We start from the raw sequence: 18,259 nt of genomic DNA, 5'->3' as shown, positions 1-18,259 counted from the left end.
GCTGTCCTGCCATGTTGTTTCTTAGAGAAGAGGCTTTCAGCAGAGGCAGCAGAAGTTGCTCTTTTAAGATCATTGCTTTTGGTTTTCTTCTTTGATATTGTGTTAAAACACCCCTGGATGACCTCAAGTGGTCAAACTTGCTCGTGTTCAGTCAATCAACTGCATGCAATTAGCAGCACTTGGCTGCTACCTACCCTCTTATTTCCCATGATTACCTTTCCATCCATTTTCTGCATTTTTGATGTCCCGAGACATAAATCCTTAGACTTCAGAAAGTATACTTTCTTTTTCACATCTGCATCTCTGCATCAACGACATGGATGATGATTTACTCTGACATATAAAAAGTTTATTATAGTTGTTCAGACATGTCTTATACATAAAGTGTTGAAATGTACATAAAGAGCTACAATCACTTTTTTTTAATATTTACATGTCATTCTTGGACTACACCAAATGCCAGTGCTTTTTGTTCAAAGTGATTAACATTTAAAATCTCATTGCCTGTCAAGTATAACAAAAAGTAGCCTCGATACCATTTACAATACCAACAGTAACAAAGAAAAAATACACAAAAATAAAAAATGCATCACTGATAAAACAGGTCATAACATTTTGGAGCAATATTTACTGCAAGTTTACTGAGCAAATAAGTCAAACCCCTCATTCTGCTCATCGTGTTCCAGACAAGTTTACGAAGGTAAGAATTGTGCAGCGAAGTTATAAAAGAGAAGATTGCAGGGGCAGAGTTGGTTAGCCAACAACGGTTAAGTCCAGGATTCAGGTTCTTTTATCACATTTTGCGCCGCTTTACTGTACAACATAAAAACAAAGCATTCACAAATTAAAAGGAGCATGGATACCCTTGTTACAAGGGAGATAATGACAAACTTTACAAGTCTTTAAAATGGCCAAATGTCCTGCAATGGCTTAAGCATTACTGTGGTCAAACAACCACGGTGATCAAGCTTCATGAGAATCAAGCACTCTATCTTCTACTACTTCATAAACGTTGCTGACTAGTTTGCAGCACAAACGACTAGACTACTTTTCATAATAATTTACTATGGCTATGATAAGTATGATTTTTGGGAAGTCACTGATAAGCAGCATTTGTTAGCACTGAGATCTGCTGGACATTTTCAGATAAACTCACTCAAGATTTAGTGACAGTCGGGCCATCAATTCATGTCTGTCTTTAAGTAATCTACTGCCCATTCACTTCAATTATTCCTGTGCTGGTGAATAAATGCACAAATTTAGGCAAAGCTCAACATGTTGTACGATAATTTGACAGCTCTCAGTGCTAACTCAGTAGCGTGTGCCCTCTAGTAATGCAGGCATTTGTTTAATCTCTGCAATGTCCTTTTGAAATATGAAAATATCTCCCCAGTTTCTTTTGACCGCTGGAGAAGGGAAACAAGAACAAAGTGCAAATAAAGTAACTAGTAGAAGACTTTCAGAAGGGAAAAGCATGGACGAAAAGATGGATCTTATATCTGGAAGAATAACTGCATTATTCCCTTCTCCCTTTTTTTAATATTAATGTTCCCTCTGGCACCCAAATCATTAGGAATACAGCTCCCTCTGCTGGTTATACTGAACAACATGTCCTTACTACATCTCATCAGAGCGGTGCTGCTGTAATATGACAGACGGAGGATTCCGGTCTATCCAGGCGTCCTTGGAAGCTTTTGCATTATATGCGACAGCAGACGCCACTACACCATTGATGGATCCTTCCTGTAATGCCCCGGCTGGCCCCTGCTTCATCTCTGCTGCCTGAGCAGGACTCGGGAAGTCTGCCGAAGAGTTGCTGTTGACGCCTGTTTCTGAATCAGGTTGTTCCACCCTCTCGTAGTCAGGAGTGTGATTCTTCTGACCGCCCGCAAAGATGGCTTTAACATTATCCACCTCTACTTGGTGAACTAACAAACCTTCTTTGGCCTCAGAGGAGGATACGGCATCTGTGCTTTCAGCTGGCAGTGATCGCAGGCTCCTGGAGACGACTGTTAGTCATGATTGAAAAGATAGTTTACAAAGGTTAGGCGACACTGCCGGAAATTTCATTTATGAAATCAGCTATCTTATTAACTAAAGCATGCATATCTTAAGGTACAGCAAGGATAGCTGAAATATAATAAAAGACAGACTTGATATTTATATACAACTCACTTGAGGAGGGCGTGTAGAGCTCCTTTGTTTGGGTGTTTCCACCAAACGGATTGACTGATGGGAAGATGATCAGACAGAAGGAGAGCAGGAAAACCTGAAAGTCCAATGAAAAAGTGAGAAAAATAGCAGAGCGTGACAAAGACCTTCACACTGAGAAAAAAAAAAAAGCCAATTTACCATAACACAAGTGCTGGTTGTGCTGGCCTTCATGGTTGACATCTTCACTATAGCCTGAAGTTTTCTCAGTTGTTCAATCAACGACCTGTTTATTTACAAAAACCAAACAAAAACAAGAGGACGTGTTCAATGTAACTGATTCAGAAGCTTGACCCGACTATGTAAAAACCCAGAAGCAAAGAAATGGCTTCTTACATGTTCTGTTTCTGAAGCATTTGGACTTTCTTCTGTAGTTCCAGGTTGTGTGCAGTGCAGATGGCCACCCTGTGACAGAAATCAATTCATCATTTAGCATTTATCAAGAATCAGACACACAAGTGTTTGCTCTATATTAAAAATCTTTTCTTCTCTTCTAATTTGATTTTAGTCAATTAGAGAATTTATTGACCATGATTTTATCTGGCCAAGAACAACAACAACACAAACAAGTCCTTGTCTACCGTTATCAATAATACCATCCTGTCCTGCCATAAACGAATCAATATATTGATAAAAATCTTGAAGTTTAAAACAAGAGAGCTTAAAATGAAATACAGTGGAACCTCCACTTACGAAATTAATTTGTTCCCGAGGGTTTTTCGTAAGTCGAAAATTTTCGTAAGTCGAAGTACCCATCGCGCCTTTTGAGTGAACAATAGGCTATAGGCTAATTGCTAACTGCAACAACAATACGTCGTTCAAGTGGAACAGCGAAGCACAAGTACGAAAGCCGAGGGATTGTCACATGATTCGGAAGGCATTCTGGGCATTCTGGGCTCAGCCAATCAGAGCCAGCAGATTTTGTTACGTGGGCATTTTGCCGTAACACGGGCAGAAATATTGCCGTTAAGTGCCTTCGTAACTGGGGTATTCGTAAGTCGGGGTTCCACTGTAGTCAGTCAAAATATTTAGATAATTAAGATATTCTGAAACTGATTACAAAACAATGTAGCCACATCCTTGGAGTCAGTGACTATATAATAATAATAATAATATATATTAAAGATTATATTAAAGATTTTGATTTATCATCTGTATCTCACCTGTTTTCCAGTCCATCAACATACACCTTCTTCTTCTTGCGGCTCTCCTGAGCAGACTGCTTGTTGCGGATCTTCCTTCTGATCCTCTTCAAAGTCCTCTCCTCTGCCTGTTACGCAGAGCAGAGCAGGCTTTCAATCACCACGTTCACAAGACAGATGACGATGTGTATAAAACAGCTTTGAGCAGCTGTGCCACAGAAAGACCAATTTAATATTCACCCAACAAAGTAAGTATGTAACTAAAGAGATATCAAAAACACCTGAAGTGAAAATTACCTTAGTGAGGGGCATGTGTTGGGGAATGGTTACTCCTTCTTTTGCCAAAAGCCGCTTCTCCTCCTCAGTGAGCACAATCTCTTTAAACTGGAACTAAAGAAGGGAAATACAAAGTTTTTCTTTTAGAAATTTTGTGTGTGTTCTTATCTCGTTAACAACATGTGTCAAACATCACTGAAAACATCAAATACAGTCTCTTAGCAAAAGAAACTGACCTGGTCTTCTTTGATGGACTCTGTTGTATCTTGTACCGAGTCCTCTATGGCCAAAGTGCAAGGCAGCTCACTGCTGACATCCTCCTCCATCGCCTCAGTCACAAGGTCATCTGTGAGAGGAAGACTAGTCATTTAAATCTTCCATCCCCCACAAATTCCACACAGACCACATCTCATGTTCCTTTTAAGAGATTTGAAATTCTAAGATAAAATAAAATGTTGAAGTTTCAGTAGTTCTTCAATAAATGATAAATACCCAGATCAATGAAGACATCTGTATCTGGCTTCTCTGCCCTCACACTCTGCAGCACGTCCATATCCCTCCCTCCGCTCTGCAGCAGAGAGTAGCTGTGATCTGCTTGGACTGTTAAGGCCTCAAAGCTTTCTGTTTGTGCCTCTGAATAAGTCACGGCAAGGTCGGAGTGCACCGGGCTCGGTTGGGAGTAGCTGGGACTGGGCACAACATCACTATCACTGCTATGAGGACTGGGGCATCCAACATGGTTGTTATTTCCAGCCCCGGAGCTGCTGTCGTCTGAAATGCCACTGTCGCTGCCCAGTGGAGAATGGGAGGGAGAGATGGTCTCCGTGTTGTCCTCTCCATCTAACAAGCTGGATAGAAAATCTTCAGTATCCATATCTGGCAGCATCTGGGAGACAAAGGTGTGTTAAATTCTAAAGCAAACACACACACATACATATAAGACTGTTAGGCTTTAAGAAGCTGTATTACCATGTAGTACATCTGGTATTAAGACTCAAAGATGTTTATATTACTGCTTCCAAAGCATGACTCGTTTTAGCACCTAGTTACTTCAGATAATGCATTAAACCGCCATCTAACCAATTTCACTAACAACATTAACTTCCTCTTACATCTTGTTCAGACAGCCATGACTCAATGAGCCCATTCCCATCAGGAAAGAAGGACTCAGTGGATCCATTCTCTCCATCAAGGAACAGCAGTCCAAACAGGTCTGCTCCAACTATGTCCGGAAGATCTTCTGCTATTGACATCTGCAGATAAACAACAAAATACAGAGGATAGCATATTTAATATCTGGTAATAATAACATTTTAATGTATATAGAAGTTATGCTGCTAAAACAGAAGTATAACATCACTGTCTGGAATATTGAGAACAGCAAAGTTCATAGAGTGTATTACAGTTCAGTTGTGCGATCACCTAGTTAGGAGTTTGGGTTAGGTTAACTGGTTCTAAATAGGCCACAGGTGTGAATGGTTATGTGTTAGCCCTGTGATAGATTGGCAGCCTGTCGAGTGTGTACCCTGACCTCACCACTGAACTGGATAAGCAGAAGAAGGGAGTATGGATGGTTGGCTTTAATAGAATAAAATTCTATAAAATTTTATAAGTCTACTGGAATTTCTTTTATGATCCTAAAATGATTTTAAATTGAGGCTCAATTAATTCTACAATTGAATCATTATGTTTTCTAATGGATCAAACCGTTTTTAAATGACCCATGAATCTCTCTGTTATTGGGGGTTTGTAGCCACGTGACTTAGCTTGCTTATTAAAGTTCATGTCATTACTTCCCTTCCCTGATTGCTGTGTAAAAGTGCTGATACCCAACAAAATACTACGATTTTTATAACAGGTCAAAGTGCGCCTGATACATCAGCGTTGGTACATTGCACCGTGACGGTCCAGTAAATGTCAGCCGTGTAAGTATATGAAAAGCAGATGTAATTCCCTGACAAGGGGCCGATAACACGTATAGTAGCCTCTTATTGCATCAGCGCCACGGTTTTATCATGACCTCATCCTATAGTAAGCCCCGCCCCCCATGCCTTTGTCACGGGGTCTGAATGCAATATCAAGTGTCAAAATAAATAAGATGCATAATTTTTAGTTTATCCAATATCGTGAAACGACTGTTTGAACGCTGCACTGTTTCCCGAGGTTTTGAAAATGGCTGTGCGCCGAATGCAGGGTGCTGGTATTCAACAATATAAATAATACTACTAATAATTTTTTGATATTTATATTAGCCATTTTATACATGAACGAAATTACTTAGTTAAGCTAGAAGTTTGCGTAGGTGATTTTTTTTCTTTTGCTTATGAATTTAAGAAGCTCAAAAGTGTAATCATCGTCAGAAGGCAGGAAACGTCTTCTTAGGCCAACATCGAGGAATCAGCAGCATTCCGGTCTAGCATTAACATTAGCCTTATAATACTGTTATAATCTTTTTCTGCTGAGGGCGTGGTCCCCTGTATCATTAAAAACACAGGGAAACATCAACAACTGGTAAGATTGGCATTAATTTCCTTACCGTTTGATGGCAAGAGACGAAATACCATTCGAGTGAGTGCGTCCGAGTGTCTTTTGGTTACTCTACTCGTGTTTTTTCAGCTGCCGCTGTATACCGTCAGACCGCTTCCTACTGAAACCACCTTCCAACGAGGCAAAAATTGCGTCATCACGTAAAGGCGGAAATGAGTACGTGGTCTTCTTTGGTGTTTCTGGGAAATAGAGTTAGTTTTGTATCTCCGTACGTGATAATTGCACTGCTTTCTTTAAGCTAATGTATGGATCATGTTATAAATAGACCAGGAATTATTATATAGAAAAATAAATAAATCTGGTAAATGTACAATTCGGTGTTAAAAATAAATACAAATACATAACAAATAAATAACAATAAATAATAAATAGGTGTCAAAAGGTAAAAATATATAATTATAAATTAAATAAAAATTAATTAGCCAACAATGCATGTTAGCAACTTATTTTATAATGATATGAATTCACTGCGTATAATGTCTGTTTGGATTTACAGCTATAAAACACACACACACACACACACACACACGCACAAAGTAATTTTAACATCAAGAAGACGAAGCAGCATTTTTAGTTTTAAATTTATTTCATTCAGCACATTTGCATGGACACGGAATCATAAAAAGACAAATAGATTCAAACTCTTACCAGAATCGTTTCATTCAAAACTGAAATTTTATTTTGCCATGTGAACTACTAACTGTTAGTTGGTCTTCATAGCTTAATGTCATCTAGTGGATTTTTTCAGGCCACAGGGAAAATACCGAGGTCAGCCAGTCTAAGAGCAGGGACATCTCATAGAGACGTATTATATAAGATGTAAAATCTCTACTTACTATCTCATCACAAGCATTAAGGAGTACAATGAAACCAGGCTGTCTGATTTCATAAACAGATGAAAAAAAAAAACTAAGGCATCGAGGAGAAGTGCAATTAAACATTTAAGACATAAACACATTTTGTGTAGATACTGCATGTTTTGCCACTTTTTCAACAAAATATTGTGGATTTATGTCTCTTCATAAAAAATAAGCTACAGTGATTCTCATAGGGCTTGTTGTTACAACACAACTAAGCGTAGGCCAAGTGTGAATTAGAAATATATGGCCTGCATGACCCAAATAATAAGTTCTGCATGCCATCTAATCATTGCTATGCTGACTTGGATAAATGAGATTTCAGAACATTTCAAATTTCTTGAGATTTCCTGTCCCTGCAAGAAAAAAAACAGACGAGGACAGCAGCAACATAGCTACAGAGACATAAGAAAAGACCAATTTTAGGACTTGAGTGGGGTTATATACCATAATTTCAATTTATACTACTGGACTGAAAATATTCTTGTTTTAATTTTTTATTTGTAATAAATCCATGCATCCAAGTCCATAACTTAATTAAATTTCCAGAGCAAAGAATTTTGTCACAGAATTGCACAGAGTTTAGATGTCTGCCGTAAACTGCGGTACACTTTTAGCCGTTCTTTTTTACTTGTTGCTGTGGGTCTGACTGCCTGTTTTACCACAGGAATGCTTTCGACAACCCGTCTCTTGTGAAAACGGTGTAGCAGAATCCGATAGACACCAGTGATGGAGCTCCTGCAGTCTTTGCCCTGGTTGTTTAGGATGTGCTCCGAGGTGATTCCCAGTGCCTCCAGCGAAGACTTTATCTCCATCTCTTCCTCAGTGAGATCTGATGGATCACTCTCTGCGAGGTAGGATGGGTCCAGTTTAAAGGGTTCCATGGCGTGCGGGAGGTCCACGGGGAGCAACCACTCGCAGCCCATCATCTGCTCCACTGTACAGCGGTCAGTTGGTATGGGTTGGAGGATTCCCCTGGTTAGCTTCTGGCATGCATCTGGCACCCAAGAGGGAATGATGTAGGCCCCATCCATGATGCACCGCTTTAGTTTGGCCACAGTGTCCGCCCTGAATGGCATTGTGCCTGTCACCATAAAAAACAACATCACCCCTAGGGCCCAGATGTCTACATAGATGCCAACATAATGCTCATCCCTAAAGAGTTCAGGCGCAGCGTATGGCGGAGAGCCACAGAATGTGTTGAGTGTCTCATCGCGGCGGCTCAGTGTGCTGAATCCGAAGTCCCCCACCTTCACGCAAGAGCCGTTGGTGTAGAAGACATTTTCTGCCTTCAGGTCACGGTGAATGATGTTATTTTCATGCTGTGGGAGAACAAAAAGAAGATCATATTATATGAGAATCGAAAATCTAACTATAGAGGAAGGACTGAGTGTTTGTTGTTATCTGTACTTCTACTTAAGTAAAGAAAGTCTGTACTTTTGCCACCTCTGTTCATGTAACCTGACACAGTGAAAACAGCAGCAGAAGCATCGGGTCTATCTCGAATTAAAAAAAACATGTTTTGCTCCTTGTTACTTCTTGGATATTTCATCCTGATATCAAGAACAGATCTTTATTACCGGTAATTATTTTGTCTAGTAGGAATTAGTTATGGCAGCTGCAACTATAGTTCCGTCGATCTGTGTCAGCATGTGAACTGCTCTTCCACATATTAAATATTCTAGTGAAATATTACAATGCAATATTTTTTTTTCATCTATTTTTATTCTTTGACAACCTGCAGATGGAGAGAGAATGAATGACTAAAATCTAAATGCGGTGCACATGAAAAGAGTGAAAGTGCTGGTTACAAGTAATGAATCATTACACAGCTATTGTGCAAACATTCAGCCCTGACAGAAATTGTCATATGAGATTTAATAGGTTAGAGGATTAGATGAACACACTGGCTTATTCAGGTCACCGTAGCAGCAGAGAACAGGCAGCACTATAGATGTCAAAGTTATACGACTATCAAGATTTTATATTATCAGACAATTTTAATATAAACGTAAATTCACTGACCATGTGTTTAACAGCAGAAAGAATCTGAGCAAAGACAAACTTGCTGTCAGTGTCAGAAAGCTTTCCTTCTGTAGTAATCTTGGTGTAGAGCTCCCCTCCGCCTGCGTACTCCATCACTAGGTGCAAACGTGACAAAGTCTCCACCACCTAAACACATACAGTGCAACTACATATGTTAGAATACATAAGCAGAAAAGTACTTGATGTCGGATAGATTTAATGATCAAAAAAAGCACAATGGCATTAGAAAGACACTTGAAAGTCCAAAATACCTCATAGAGGCGTATGATGTTGGGATGGTGTAGTTTTTCCATGCTAGAGATCTCCCTGGACAGCAGCCGCTGGGTCTTCTGATCCAGCTTGGTCTTATCTAAGATCTTTATGGCCACTTTGTCTAGTGATGCAAAAGGAGACATTTGGTCACTGATTGCTGTACACATAATACATCTCGACACAGGGGAAAAAAAAAAAAAAGTTGAATTTTTAATCACTTTTCTAATAAATTTTAAATTAGTTGTTACATAAATCTTTTGTAGACTGATGATAGACACTGTAAGCCTGGTTCCACTTAGCAGTTCAAACAACACTCTGGTCTGGATAACTGAGGTGAAAGTTTTGCTGATCCTGAACTAAATTTTCATGATTATATTCTTCCAGGGGGTCATATGATTTCTTTTCTTAGACAGTCATAAATTACTCCAAGTCTCAGTAGATATGTAGGCTCACACCGAGGATGGCAAAGGGTTAAAAAAAATAAAAAATAAAAAAAGACTGGAATAGAGTGCTACATTAGCTGCGCTGTTAAAAATCAAAATTCAAATTTAAAAATGAATAAATAAATGCAGTTTTACAATGATCAAATGCACTCTGAATTTTGAAAAACTGATATCTTGGCTGTGTTCCGTTAAATGATTCATAGAGATGCATAAAGTAGACCTCAGGTAACTGAATACAGAAAAGTTCTTAAGTGGCAAAATGGTGTTGAGATATCTAATTGTGCTACAGTATGCATTATTAAGGCTGGCATTAGACTCTCTTTCAGCTGTGACATAGCTTTCAATAGGAGCATTTAAAATGCACTGCAGCTCATTTTGTGTTTTGACTAAATGACACCACTGACCTAAACATTGCGCACACACACACAGAACCAGAGCCAGCCACAGAGTAAAAACACACAAACCTTAAATGGTAAAAAAAAAAAAAATCCATGCATGACCACGCACACAAACACACACACACAGACAGACAAACAAAGCTACACTAATTTTCCTCTGTCGTTGTAGCCTTTGATGAGGCATGCAGCAATTTTAGCCGTCGCTAAGGAAACTGGAGATCTTTAATCAATCCATCTGTTCAGGGGCAGCAGACAGTCTGTCTCTTTGTGGCTGAATCAGCCCCCTGGCCAGGCACAAATCGCCATGTTAGTAAATTGCTATAAGCACACATTTGGTAGTGTTGCAGCCCATTAATGGAAACAGGTTATCACCCAACTTATTAAGTCTAATAAGAAGCCACCGTAATAAAAGGAAGCTTGTGCGTCGTGTTTTTTTTATTCCAATGTGTTTAGACGATGTTTTTATGCGACGCTGTGCAAATGTCTGTAAATATTGCCATTTGTTTCACAGTGGGGTTTACCTTTGGTGAGAGCATGAATTCCCAGCTTAACATGGGAGAAATTTCCACACCCGAGCTCTCCATGAATTTTGTAGAAGCCGATTCTTCTGCCCACTGTTAGCTCACGGACCAAACTGCCCGCGGTTTAGATATAAAACATTTAACACCAATTTTCACTATTTGGCAAGTAAAAAAAAGAAAAGAAAAAAAAAACCACAATGAAAAATATAACAAGTAACTTACAATCACCATACCTTTCATCCTGGCACATATCCAGGTTCAGCCTTTCCAGGGGAGTGAGGCGGCGGACGGTGGCTCCTTCATCATCTGTGTTTATGTCAGAGCTGTCCTGCCGGCTCCAGCGGGCGTTCCTTTGGCTGCTACTAGTAGAGGCCACCGTGCTTCCAATGGAACCTCGGATCGAGTCTCCATGAGAATCCGCGCTCTTGACCCCAGTTACTGAGCTGGTCCCAGTGGTTCCTCCTGCTCCTGACCCCTTAGAGCCTGCTGGCTGAGTCCCAGCTTCAGCCCCGTCTGGGCTACTCTCAGAGGGGTAGACTGCAGTCATCCTGCAGGTGACACACAAGGCGGTCTGGGCTTAGTTCATAGCAGGAATTGATACAAGACTGGATACAGAATATGAAAGAAAAAAAAAAAAGTCGTTTTTAAAAAATTAATTTTTCTCAATACATTTTGAATACCCCGTTTTTCTTAACAGAATCACCTTCAAAGTAATTTTTTAAATGCCGATTAAACTCTTATGATAACTATAATGTTTGTGTCTCCAGTCCTAAAACTGAAAATACATGTAATATATCATAAATGTGAAGCCCACTTCAATATGTGCTCTATTTTTATTAGCAGATTAACAATAAATTTTAACTTTGCTGTGAGACCGTTTTGTTCCACACTTTTACAATATGTTCACAACAGCAATAATATTATTGCAGACATAATCTGCGTGACGTGAAATGAGAACGCGAAACGTATGCACGATAGTATCAATTTTGAATTTATGCTTATAGCCTACTATCCTGGTTCTGCTGTACTATGATGGATTCGATATGAAAACCGATAAAGCAAATTTGCATGCGACAGAAGCCTCGACTTACCTTTGAATGTGTGATCCTTTTCCATTTAGAAAGTAAGTCCTTTAGTGTTCTTGTCGAAATCTACCAAAGTCACATAGACAAGTGAGCCAATAAGCATGGTTTAACTTGGAAGACTGCTTTTCTACTAAATGAGTAAAAAAATCAGTGGGTCCAAGGCTCATGCTTCATCCAGAATTTCCAAAAATCTGCTGTAGCTTAAACTGTCCTTGCAGCTTGTAATCTGAAGGCTAAAGCACTTGTTGATATTTTAGTTTTCCTCACTTACGGATGTTCAGGAAAAGGTGACGAGCACGGAGATAAGATAAACGGGGAATTTAGGCTTACTGGAGTCTTTTTCTGAACAGGTCCGTGGGCTTTAATAGACTGCTTCGAGTCTCCAGGGTATAAATAGGCCACGGGGTGAGGAGGAGGGGAGAGGAGCTGGATAAGAGGGGGCAGGCTGGGGCAGAGGGGATGAACAGATGATAGTGTCAGGGTGCAGCCATGGAGTGGTTACCTGCAATGAAGGAAAAGACAGTCATAAAAGTAAGCGTCTTCTATGTTATGTTTTCTGTCTATATCAAAGCTCATGACAGCCTCTTTTACTTTGGTGCCTTTTTTTGCTTAATGTTGGTTTATCTACCTAAGAGCATGCATGCAGTATTCTACTCTCTATATGGATCAAGCGTCTCCAGAAAAAACACATTTGTTCTAGATTCCATCTTAAGTTTGTTTTTAAAAGGATAACACAAATGTACCTGTGCAGTATCTTCTTGAGAGCTTGTTAATGTGCGCAGAAGCTCCTACTTCGTCTGCTGCTTGACTCATGCTCCAAATGTGCTGCAGGCTGGGGTTGCTAGGAGAGCCAGAATAAACAAATCTGAGATACTCATTACTCTCTGCGATGAAGAAGACACTCACAACCTGAAATACCTGCATGACTAACCTTGATCATTTCATTGCAGTATGTCACACCTCCTGCTGTTTGTGTTTGATGTGGGGTGTGGGAGTGCAAAAGAGTGTAATTAGGTGATAACTGTGTACTGCTCTGGGAACACACGTCTAACAATGTCCCGTGAGATGGAAAAGAAAAGGCGAATCTGATTGGCAAGGCGCAAGTTAAATAAAATGTCTGTTTTACAGTGATTAATCTGGCAGATAAAATAACTTAATGACAGAATTTGGTGAATAGTAATTGGAGTAAATCTGGAGTTGTTTCAGAACTGCGCTATAAATAAACCTTGATTCCACCAAACTGAGTCCAAAAAATGGTTTTGTCTTAGATACTATATGTTATATCTAACCTTGTATTATTTCAAAGCAAACTAGGGTGCATAATTTAGCAGCCCATCCATCCATCCATACATAGAGTGCAGAATTATTAGGCAAATGAGTATTTTGTCCACATCATCCTCTTCATGCATGTTGTCTTACTCCAAGCTGTATAGGCTCGAAAGCCTACTACCAATTAAGCATATTAGGTGATGCGCATCTCTGTAATGAGAAGGGGTGTGGTCTAATGACATCAACACCCTATATCAGGTGTGCAGAATTATTAGGCAACGTCCTTTCCTTTGGCAAAATGGGTCAAAAGAAGGACTTGACAGGCTCAGAAAAGTCAAAAATAGTGAGATATCTTGCAGAGGGATGCAGCAGTCTCAAAATTGCAAAGCTTCTGAAGCGTGATCATCGAACAATCAAGCGTTTCATTCAAAATAGTCAACAGGGTCACAAGAAGCGTGTGGAAAAACCAAGGTGCAAAATAACTGCCCATGAACTGAGAAAAGTCAAGCGTGCAAGAGCTGCAACATCACTGGAGTCCCCAAAAGCACAAGGTGTGCAATACTCAGAGACATGGCCAAGGTAAGAAAGGCTGAAAGACGACCACCACTGAACAAGACACACAAGCTGAAACGTCAAGACTGGGCCAAGAAATATCTCAAGACTGGTTTTTCTAAGGTTTTATGGACTGATGAAATGAGACTGAGTCTTGATGGGCCAGATGGATGGGCCCGTGGCTGGATTGGTAAAGGGCAGAGAGCTCCAGTCCGACTCAGACGCCAGCAAGGTGGAGGTGGAGTACTGGTTTGGGCTGGTATCATCAAAGATGAGCTTGTGGGGCCTTTTCAGGTTGAGGATGGAGTCAAGCTCAACTCCCAGTCCTACTGCCAGTTTCTGGAAGACACCTTCTTCAAGCAGTGGTACAGGAAGAAGTCTGCATCCTTCAAGAAAAACATGATTTTCATGCAGGACAATGCTCCATCACACGCGTCCACGTACTCCACAGCGTGGCTGGCAAGAAAGGGTATAAAAGAAGAAAAACTAATGACATGGCCTCCTTGTTCACCTGATCTGAACCCCATTGAGAACCTGTGGTCCATCATCAAATGTGAGATTTACAAGGAGGGAAAACAGTACACCTCTCTGAACAGTGTCTGGGAGGCTGTGGTTGCTGCTGCACGCAATGTTGATGGTGAACAGATCAAAACACTGACAGAATCCATGGATGGCAGGCTTTTGAGTGTCCTTGCAAAGAAAGGTGGCTATATTGGTCGCTGATTTGTTTTTGTTTTGTTTTTGAATGTCAGAAACGTATATTTGTGAATGTGGAGATGTTATATTGGTTTCACTGGTAAAAATAAATAATTGAAATGGGTATATATTTGTTTTTTGTTAAGTTGCCTAATAATTATGCACAGTAATAGTCACCTGCACACACAGATATCCCCCTAAAATAGCTAAAACTAAAAACTACTTCCAAAAACATTCAGCTTTGATATTAATGAGTTTTTTGGGTTCGTTGAGAACATGGTTGTTGTTCAATAATAAGATTATTCCTCAAAAATACAACTTGCCTAATAATTCTGCACTCCCTGTATATATCTGAGAGAGACTCCAAACAATCAATTAACCAACAATAATTGATGAGGTTTCTTCCACTGTTAGCCAAAACAATAAAAAAAATATATATGAATGAGCCACAAATTCAAATTGGGTGTTAAATTTCTTTTGTTACAGCAACCATGGGCATAATACTTAGATTCAGTTTCACACACACCGGACTGGTCTCATACACTCACCAAGACTCCAATTATCCAGGTAAATCCACAATTTACACCCGTTTGACTGCTTTGTTTTGTTTTTAACAAAATCCCTGTATATCAACACTACGGCCCGATGGGCTTGGTGCATCTGAACAAACTAATAAACAATAAACTAATTAAACTGTGCCCAAAGAAAACATTTGTGCTGGCATAACAAATAGTAATAAGTCGTACTTAAAGGAAAGAACAGAAACGGTTAGTGTATCATGGAGCTTTCAAAGGCTCTCCATCAACTGTCCATATATTAAAATGAATGAATCTGTGTTGAAGGCTCGCCACAGAATCAAAGCGGTTCTCTTTTGTGAGGCCTAGAGTCTTCCAGCTTTCAAACACCTTCCTGCCATGGAACCATGAATATCTGCGTATTGATCTAGGGCAGCCTAAAAGGACTTGCTAAGGGAGGAGAGACGCGCTTTATAGCACAAAGCAACATGTGCCGAATACATGCCTTTTATGTGAGTAAATAAAAACACTAAAGGACAGCCATGCATGAGATAAACTGGTTAACAATGAAGGAGAGCATGGAAAGTTTTGGTACCCCAATCACCATTATTACCAGTTTTTTGTCCAGACATTTTCTTTAACGATATTCCTGAATGAACAGGATTGATTAATATGTCTGAATATATGCAAATACAGACATGTTTCCATGTCTTAACATTACAAACACTATAATAGTCTCAAACGTGATGTAATAATCAGGGAAACATTTGCCATATTGAGTAAAACAACTGGTAAACTACACTGGCTCTACTGATAGCAACTGAGTTTAGAGTATCTTCAGAAAAGGTCCATAAATGGGTATTTACTGAGATTGCTTTGTCCTCGGCTTCCACTGTATAACACATCTAGCAGGTTGCTTAGTGATGAACACTGACCAAACGTGTTTGTGTAGGGTTGAGGATTAGGCATTAACTGGATCTCCTCAAGGAAGAGAGTACACAGTGTCATATTTACAGTTGCACTGAGCCTGCGAGTACCCGTGCTAATCGTGTATATGAGCAGACTGAAAGACATAAACACACCAACACGTGCACAACAGCGGATTCATGAACCGTTCACGGTGGTGAATGCACTGAGATTCCACTCAGATTGCACTGAGGTACTGTTGCTGCAAAAAGTTGTTGAAAAATGAAATATTGCAATAAAAAAAAATTATATTTTTGTCCATGTAACAAAGAAAGTTACTGATAATGAGAAAAACTAACAGAGCTAAGGTGTTATGAGTATTTTCCTCATTGAGTTATTTGAGGAAGCAATGCTAAATATTTTAAATTCTAAATTAGTTGCATTCCCCATACAGTTAATGCTATGACTTAATATTGAATGCAATCTTCACTTGTTTGAAGCACCAAATGTAAAAAACAAATAATAGAAATGTATGAAAGTGTATAAGACTGCAAACAGCTGGGCGTTCATAAGCAAACACAATCAGCTCTGCCAAGTGTGAGTCCTTCTTTACTCACCAGACAGCCAGTCACTTGTCTCAAGATCCCTAAAGGGAAGAAGTAGGGTGGTCTGCCGGCTGCTGATCACTCTGCTAGCATCAGCAGCCTCTTCAGACGCTCCAACAACGGAAAACACAAGAACCCATCCACAGCAGCTGTGGATCAAGATTTACTTGCTCTTTCCATCTGTTATGGTTCCTATTGCCAAAATGCCTGTTTGTGTCTTTACTTAAGAAGGGTACAAAGCTGCTGTATGAAAAAGAGTTCCTCCTCTCTGAAAAACCCCTCACTTTGCTTTCCATTCATTCAGTTCACCCGCGCTTCTATCTCATTTTCTCTCATTGAGTGCACATGCACATTAACAGACTCTTTCCTCGGACAGGCGCATGCACGTGAAAGCATACACATGTGCAGACAGCGAGCTCACCCCACACAAAGCTCCCCAGTGTGTTAACAGAGGCGCACAGCTGACAAGAGTGAAAAGCTCAACAGTGAAAGAGTTTCAACAATGAGGACCATGGGCCCTAGGAACAGAGAAGCAGGCCTCTCTGGAATCTATGGGGCAAATATTTCACAATTCAAAAAAAAAAAAAAAAAGAAAGGAAAAGAAAACCAGAGTGACCTCTAAATCCCTTTCCTCTGACGCACATTTACACACACAGTCCAAAGCACAGTGGCAGAGGCTTCAAAGGATACACAGCAACTTATTACAAGGAAATAACTTTGACAAAGTTGCTTTGCAAAGACGCTGCTTAATTGGTTTCCGCATATACTTTTCTGCTCCTGTGATTAAATGCTAAAAATGTTTTTCTTTTTTCTTGTTATGCAGCATGACTCACCTGAGCTACTATTCCCTAAGCCTGGCAATATACAGCACTGTGCAGATTCAAGTACATCTTGGTGAGCAACAGAGCCTTAACCAAAGTCAACATGACATCATTAGAGGAGAACACAATAACAGGACAATGCTGCGGACAACATATCCTGCATCTGGTGCTTCAAATCTAAATTCTATTCGGTCGTTAATGTTTCTGGCTTTAAAGAGCCGTCTGAGTTTGCATGTTATTCACTGTCAGCACATCAAAGAGGCGTGCATCAAAGAAAGACACATGAAGCACAATGTTTCATGTTCACTGACTGAATGATCATGAAAAGAAATATAATTTTAGAACTTTTTTTGCTTCAAGTGGAGATAAAATTAACTCAAGAAGGCTATTTTCCTCCTTTTGCCTTTATAAGATAGAAAAATGTTTAAGCTTCATGTTTAAGTGTGCAAAACACAGCATAATGCAGTGTAGATTACTTTCTTAACTTTTCACATCTTCCATGTATTTGCTCCTTGGAGCAAACCAAAAAGTCAAAAAGTATTACTTATTAATTTCATATCATTTCCTTATGACAGGAGGGAAGATTTTAAATTATTAATGCAGGAAAACCAGTAGAGCAGGCTATAAGGAAGCAAAGCACTGCTCCCAAGCCTTTACCACAGAGGGAGATGATGATGTAAAAGGTGAATTTGGGGGAAATGACTGGCATTCGTCATAACACACTGGTAAAAACCAACAGGTGTTAGAGCCAGACTTTATTCATTCCGAGCCCGATGTAATTGAGCCCGGTCAAAAGCGGTATGAGAAGTTGAACAGAGTTTAGGTGGATCTCCAGTTAAGTGTTGCATTTTGTAGGTTTCATGCATAAATGTGCAACCCCCAACAAGCGGGGTTGGTGGCTTTAACTTTGAATGCATGTGCATACGTGACAGAATTAAAAACAACAACAACAACAACAAAAAAACAAGTAAAACGAAAAGATTAAAGTCCAGTGCAGTAAAATCTGGGTCCACTGTAGGGGCTCTAGCCAACCACCCTCAGAGAAAACGAGATAAAGCTCTGCTGGGTCGCCAGAACTGAGGTTTCGATGTAGGTTTAAAAAAAAAGCATCTTTGTT

General features: G+C 39.8%; 2 protein-coding genes across 4 annotated transcripts; both read right to left on the bottom strand.

Annotated features, from left to right (window-relative positions):
• Positions 1 to 332: 332 nt before the first annotated feature.
• Positions 333 to 6,310, bottom strand: creb3l3l (cAMP responsive element binding protein 3-like 3 like). The gene is made up of 10 exons (XM_005741718.2): positions 6,166 to 6,310; positions 4,742 to 4,882; positions 4,122 to 4,515; positions 3,866 to 3,975; positions 3,651 to 3,743; positions 3,375 to 3,481; positions 2,548 to 2,616; positions 2,353 to 2,437; positions 2,176 to 2,269; positions 333 to 2,009 (listed from the first exon to the last, which is right to left on the bottom strand). Exons 2-10 carry the CDS (start codon positions 4,880 to 4,882, stop codon positions 1,618 to 1,620), a joined length of 1,485 nt encoding a protein of 494 aa, XP_005741775.1. The 5' UTR covers positions 6,166 to 6,310; the 3' UTR covers positions 333 to 1,617.
• Positions 6,311 to 7,514: 1,204 nt separating this feature from the next.
• nim1ka (NIM1 serine/threonine protein kinase a) lies at positions 7,515 to 18,251 on the bottom strand. 3 transcript variants are annotated; one of them, XM_005741716.1, is made up of 9 exons: positions 16,334 to 18,251; positions 12,522 to 12,619; positions 12,109 to 12,280; positions 11,785 to 11,844; positions 10,927 to 11,241; positions 10,694 to 10,806; positions 9,331 to 9,452; positions 9,059 to 9,205; positions 7,515 to 8,355 (listed from the first exon to the last, which is right to left on the bottom strand). In XM_005741716.1, the coding sequence occupies exons 5-9, from the start codon at positions 11,238 to 11,240 to the stop codon at positions 7,597 to 7,599; spliced, it is 1,455 nt and encodes a 484-aa protein (XP_005741773.1). In that variant the 5' UTR covers position 11,241; positions 11,785 to 11,844; positions 12,109 to 12,280; positions 12,522 to 12,619; positions 16,334 to 18,251; the 3' UTR covers positions 7,515 to 7,596. The 3 variants fall into 3 exon arrangements, with proteins under 3 accessions (XP_005741773.1, XP_005741772.1, XP_005741774.1); XM_005741715.1 differs by lacking the exon at positions 16,334 to 18,251 and adding an exon at positions 12,710 to 13,140; XM_005741717.1 differs by lacking the exons at positions 12,109 to 12,280; positions 16,334 to 18,251 and having other exon boundaries at positions 12,522 to 13,140.
• Positions 18,252 to 18,259: the final 8 nt, after the last annotated feature.

The sequence above is a fragment of the Pundamilia nyererei genome, unplaced genomic scaffold (genome assembly GCF_000239375.1).
Source record: "Pundamilia nyererei isolate P.nyererei 1_Seehausen unplaced genomic scaffold, PunNye1.0 scaffold00113, whole genome shotgun sequence".
NCBI lineage: Eukaryota > Metazoa > Chordata > Actinopteri > Cichliformes > Cichlidae > Pundamilia > Pundamilia nyererei.
The sequence above is the reverse complement of the archived record's forward strand: the minus strand, read 5'-3'. Positions and strand labels throughout refer to the sequence as shown.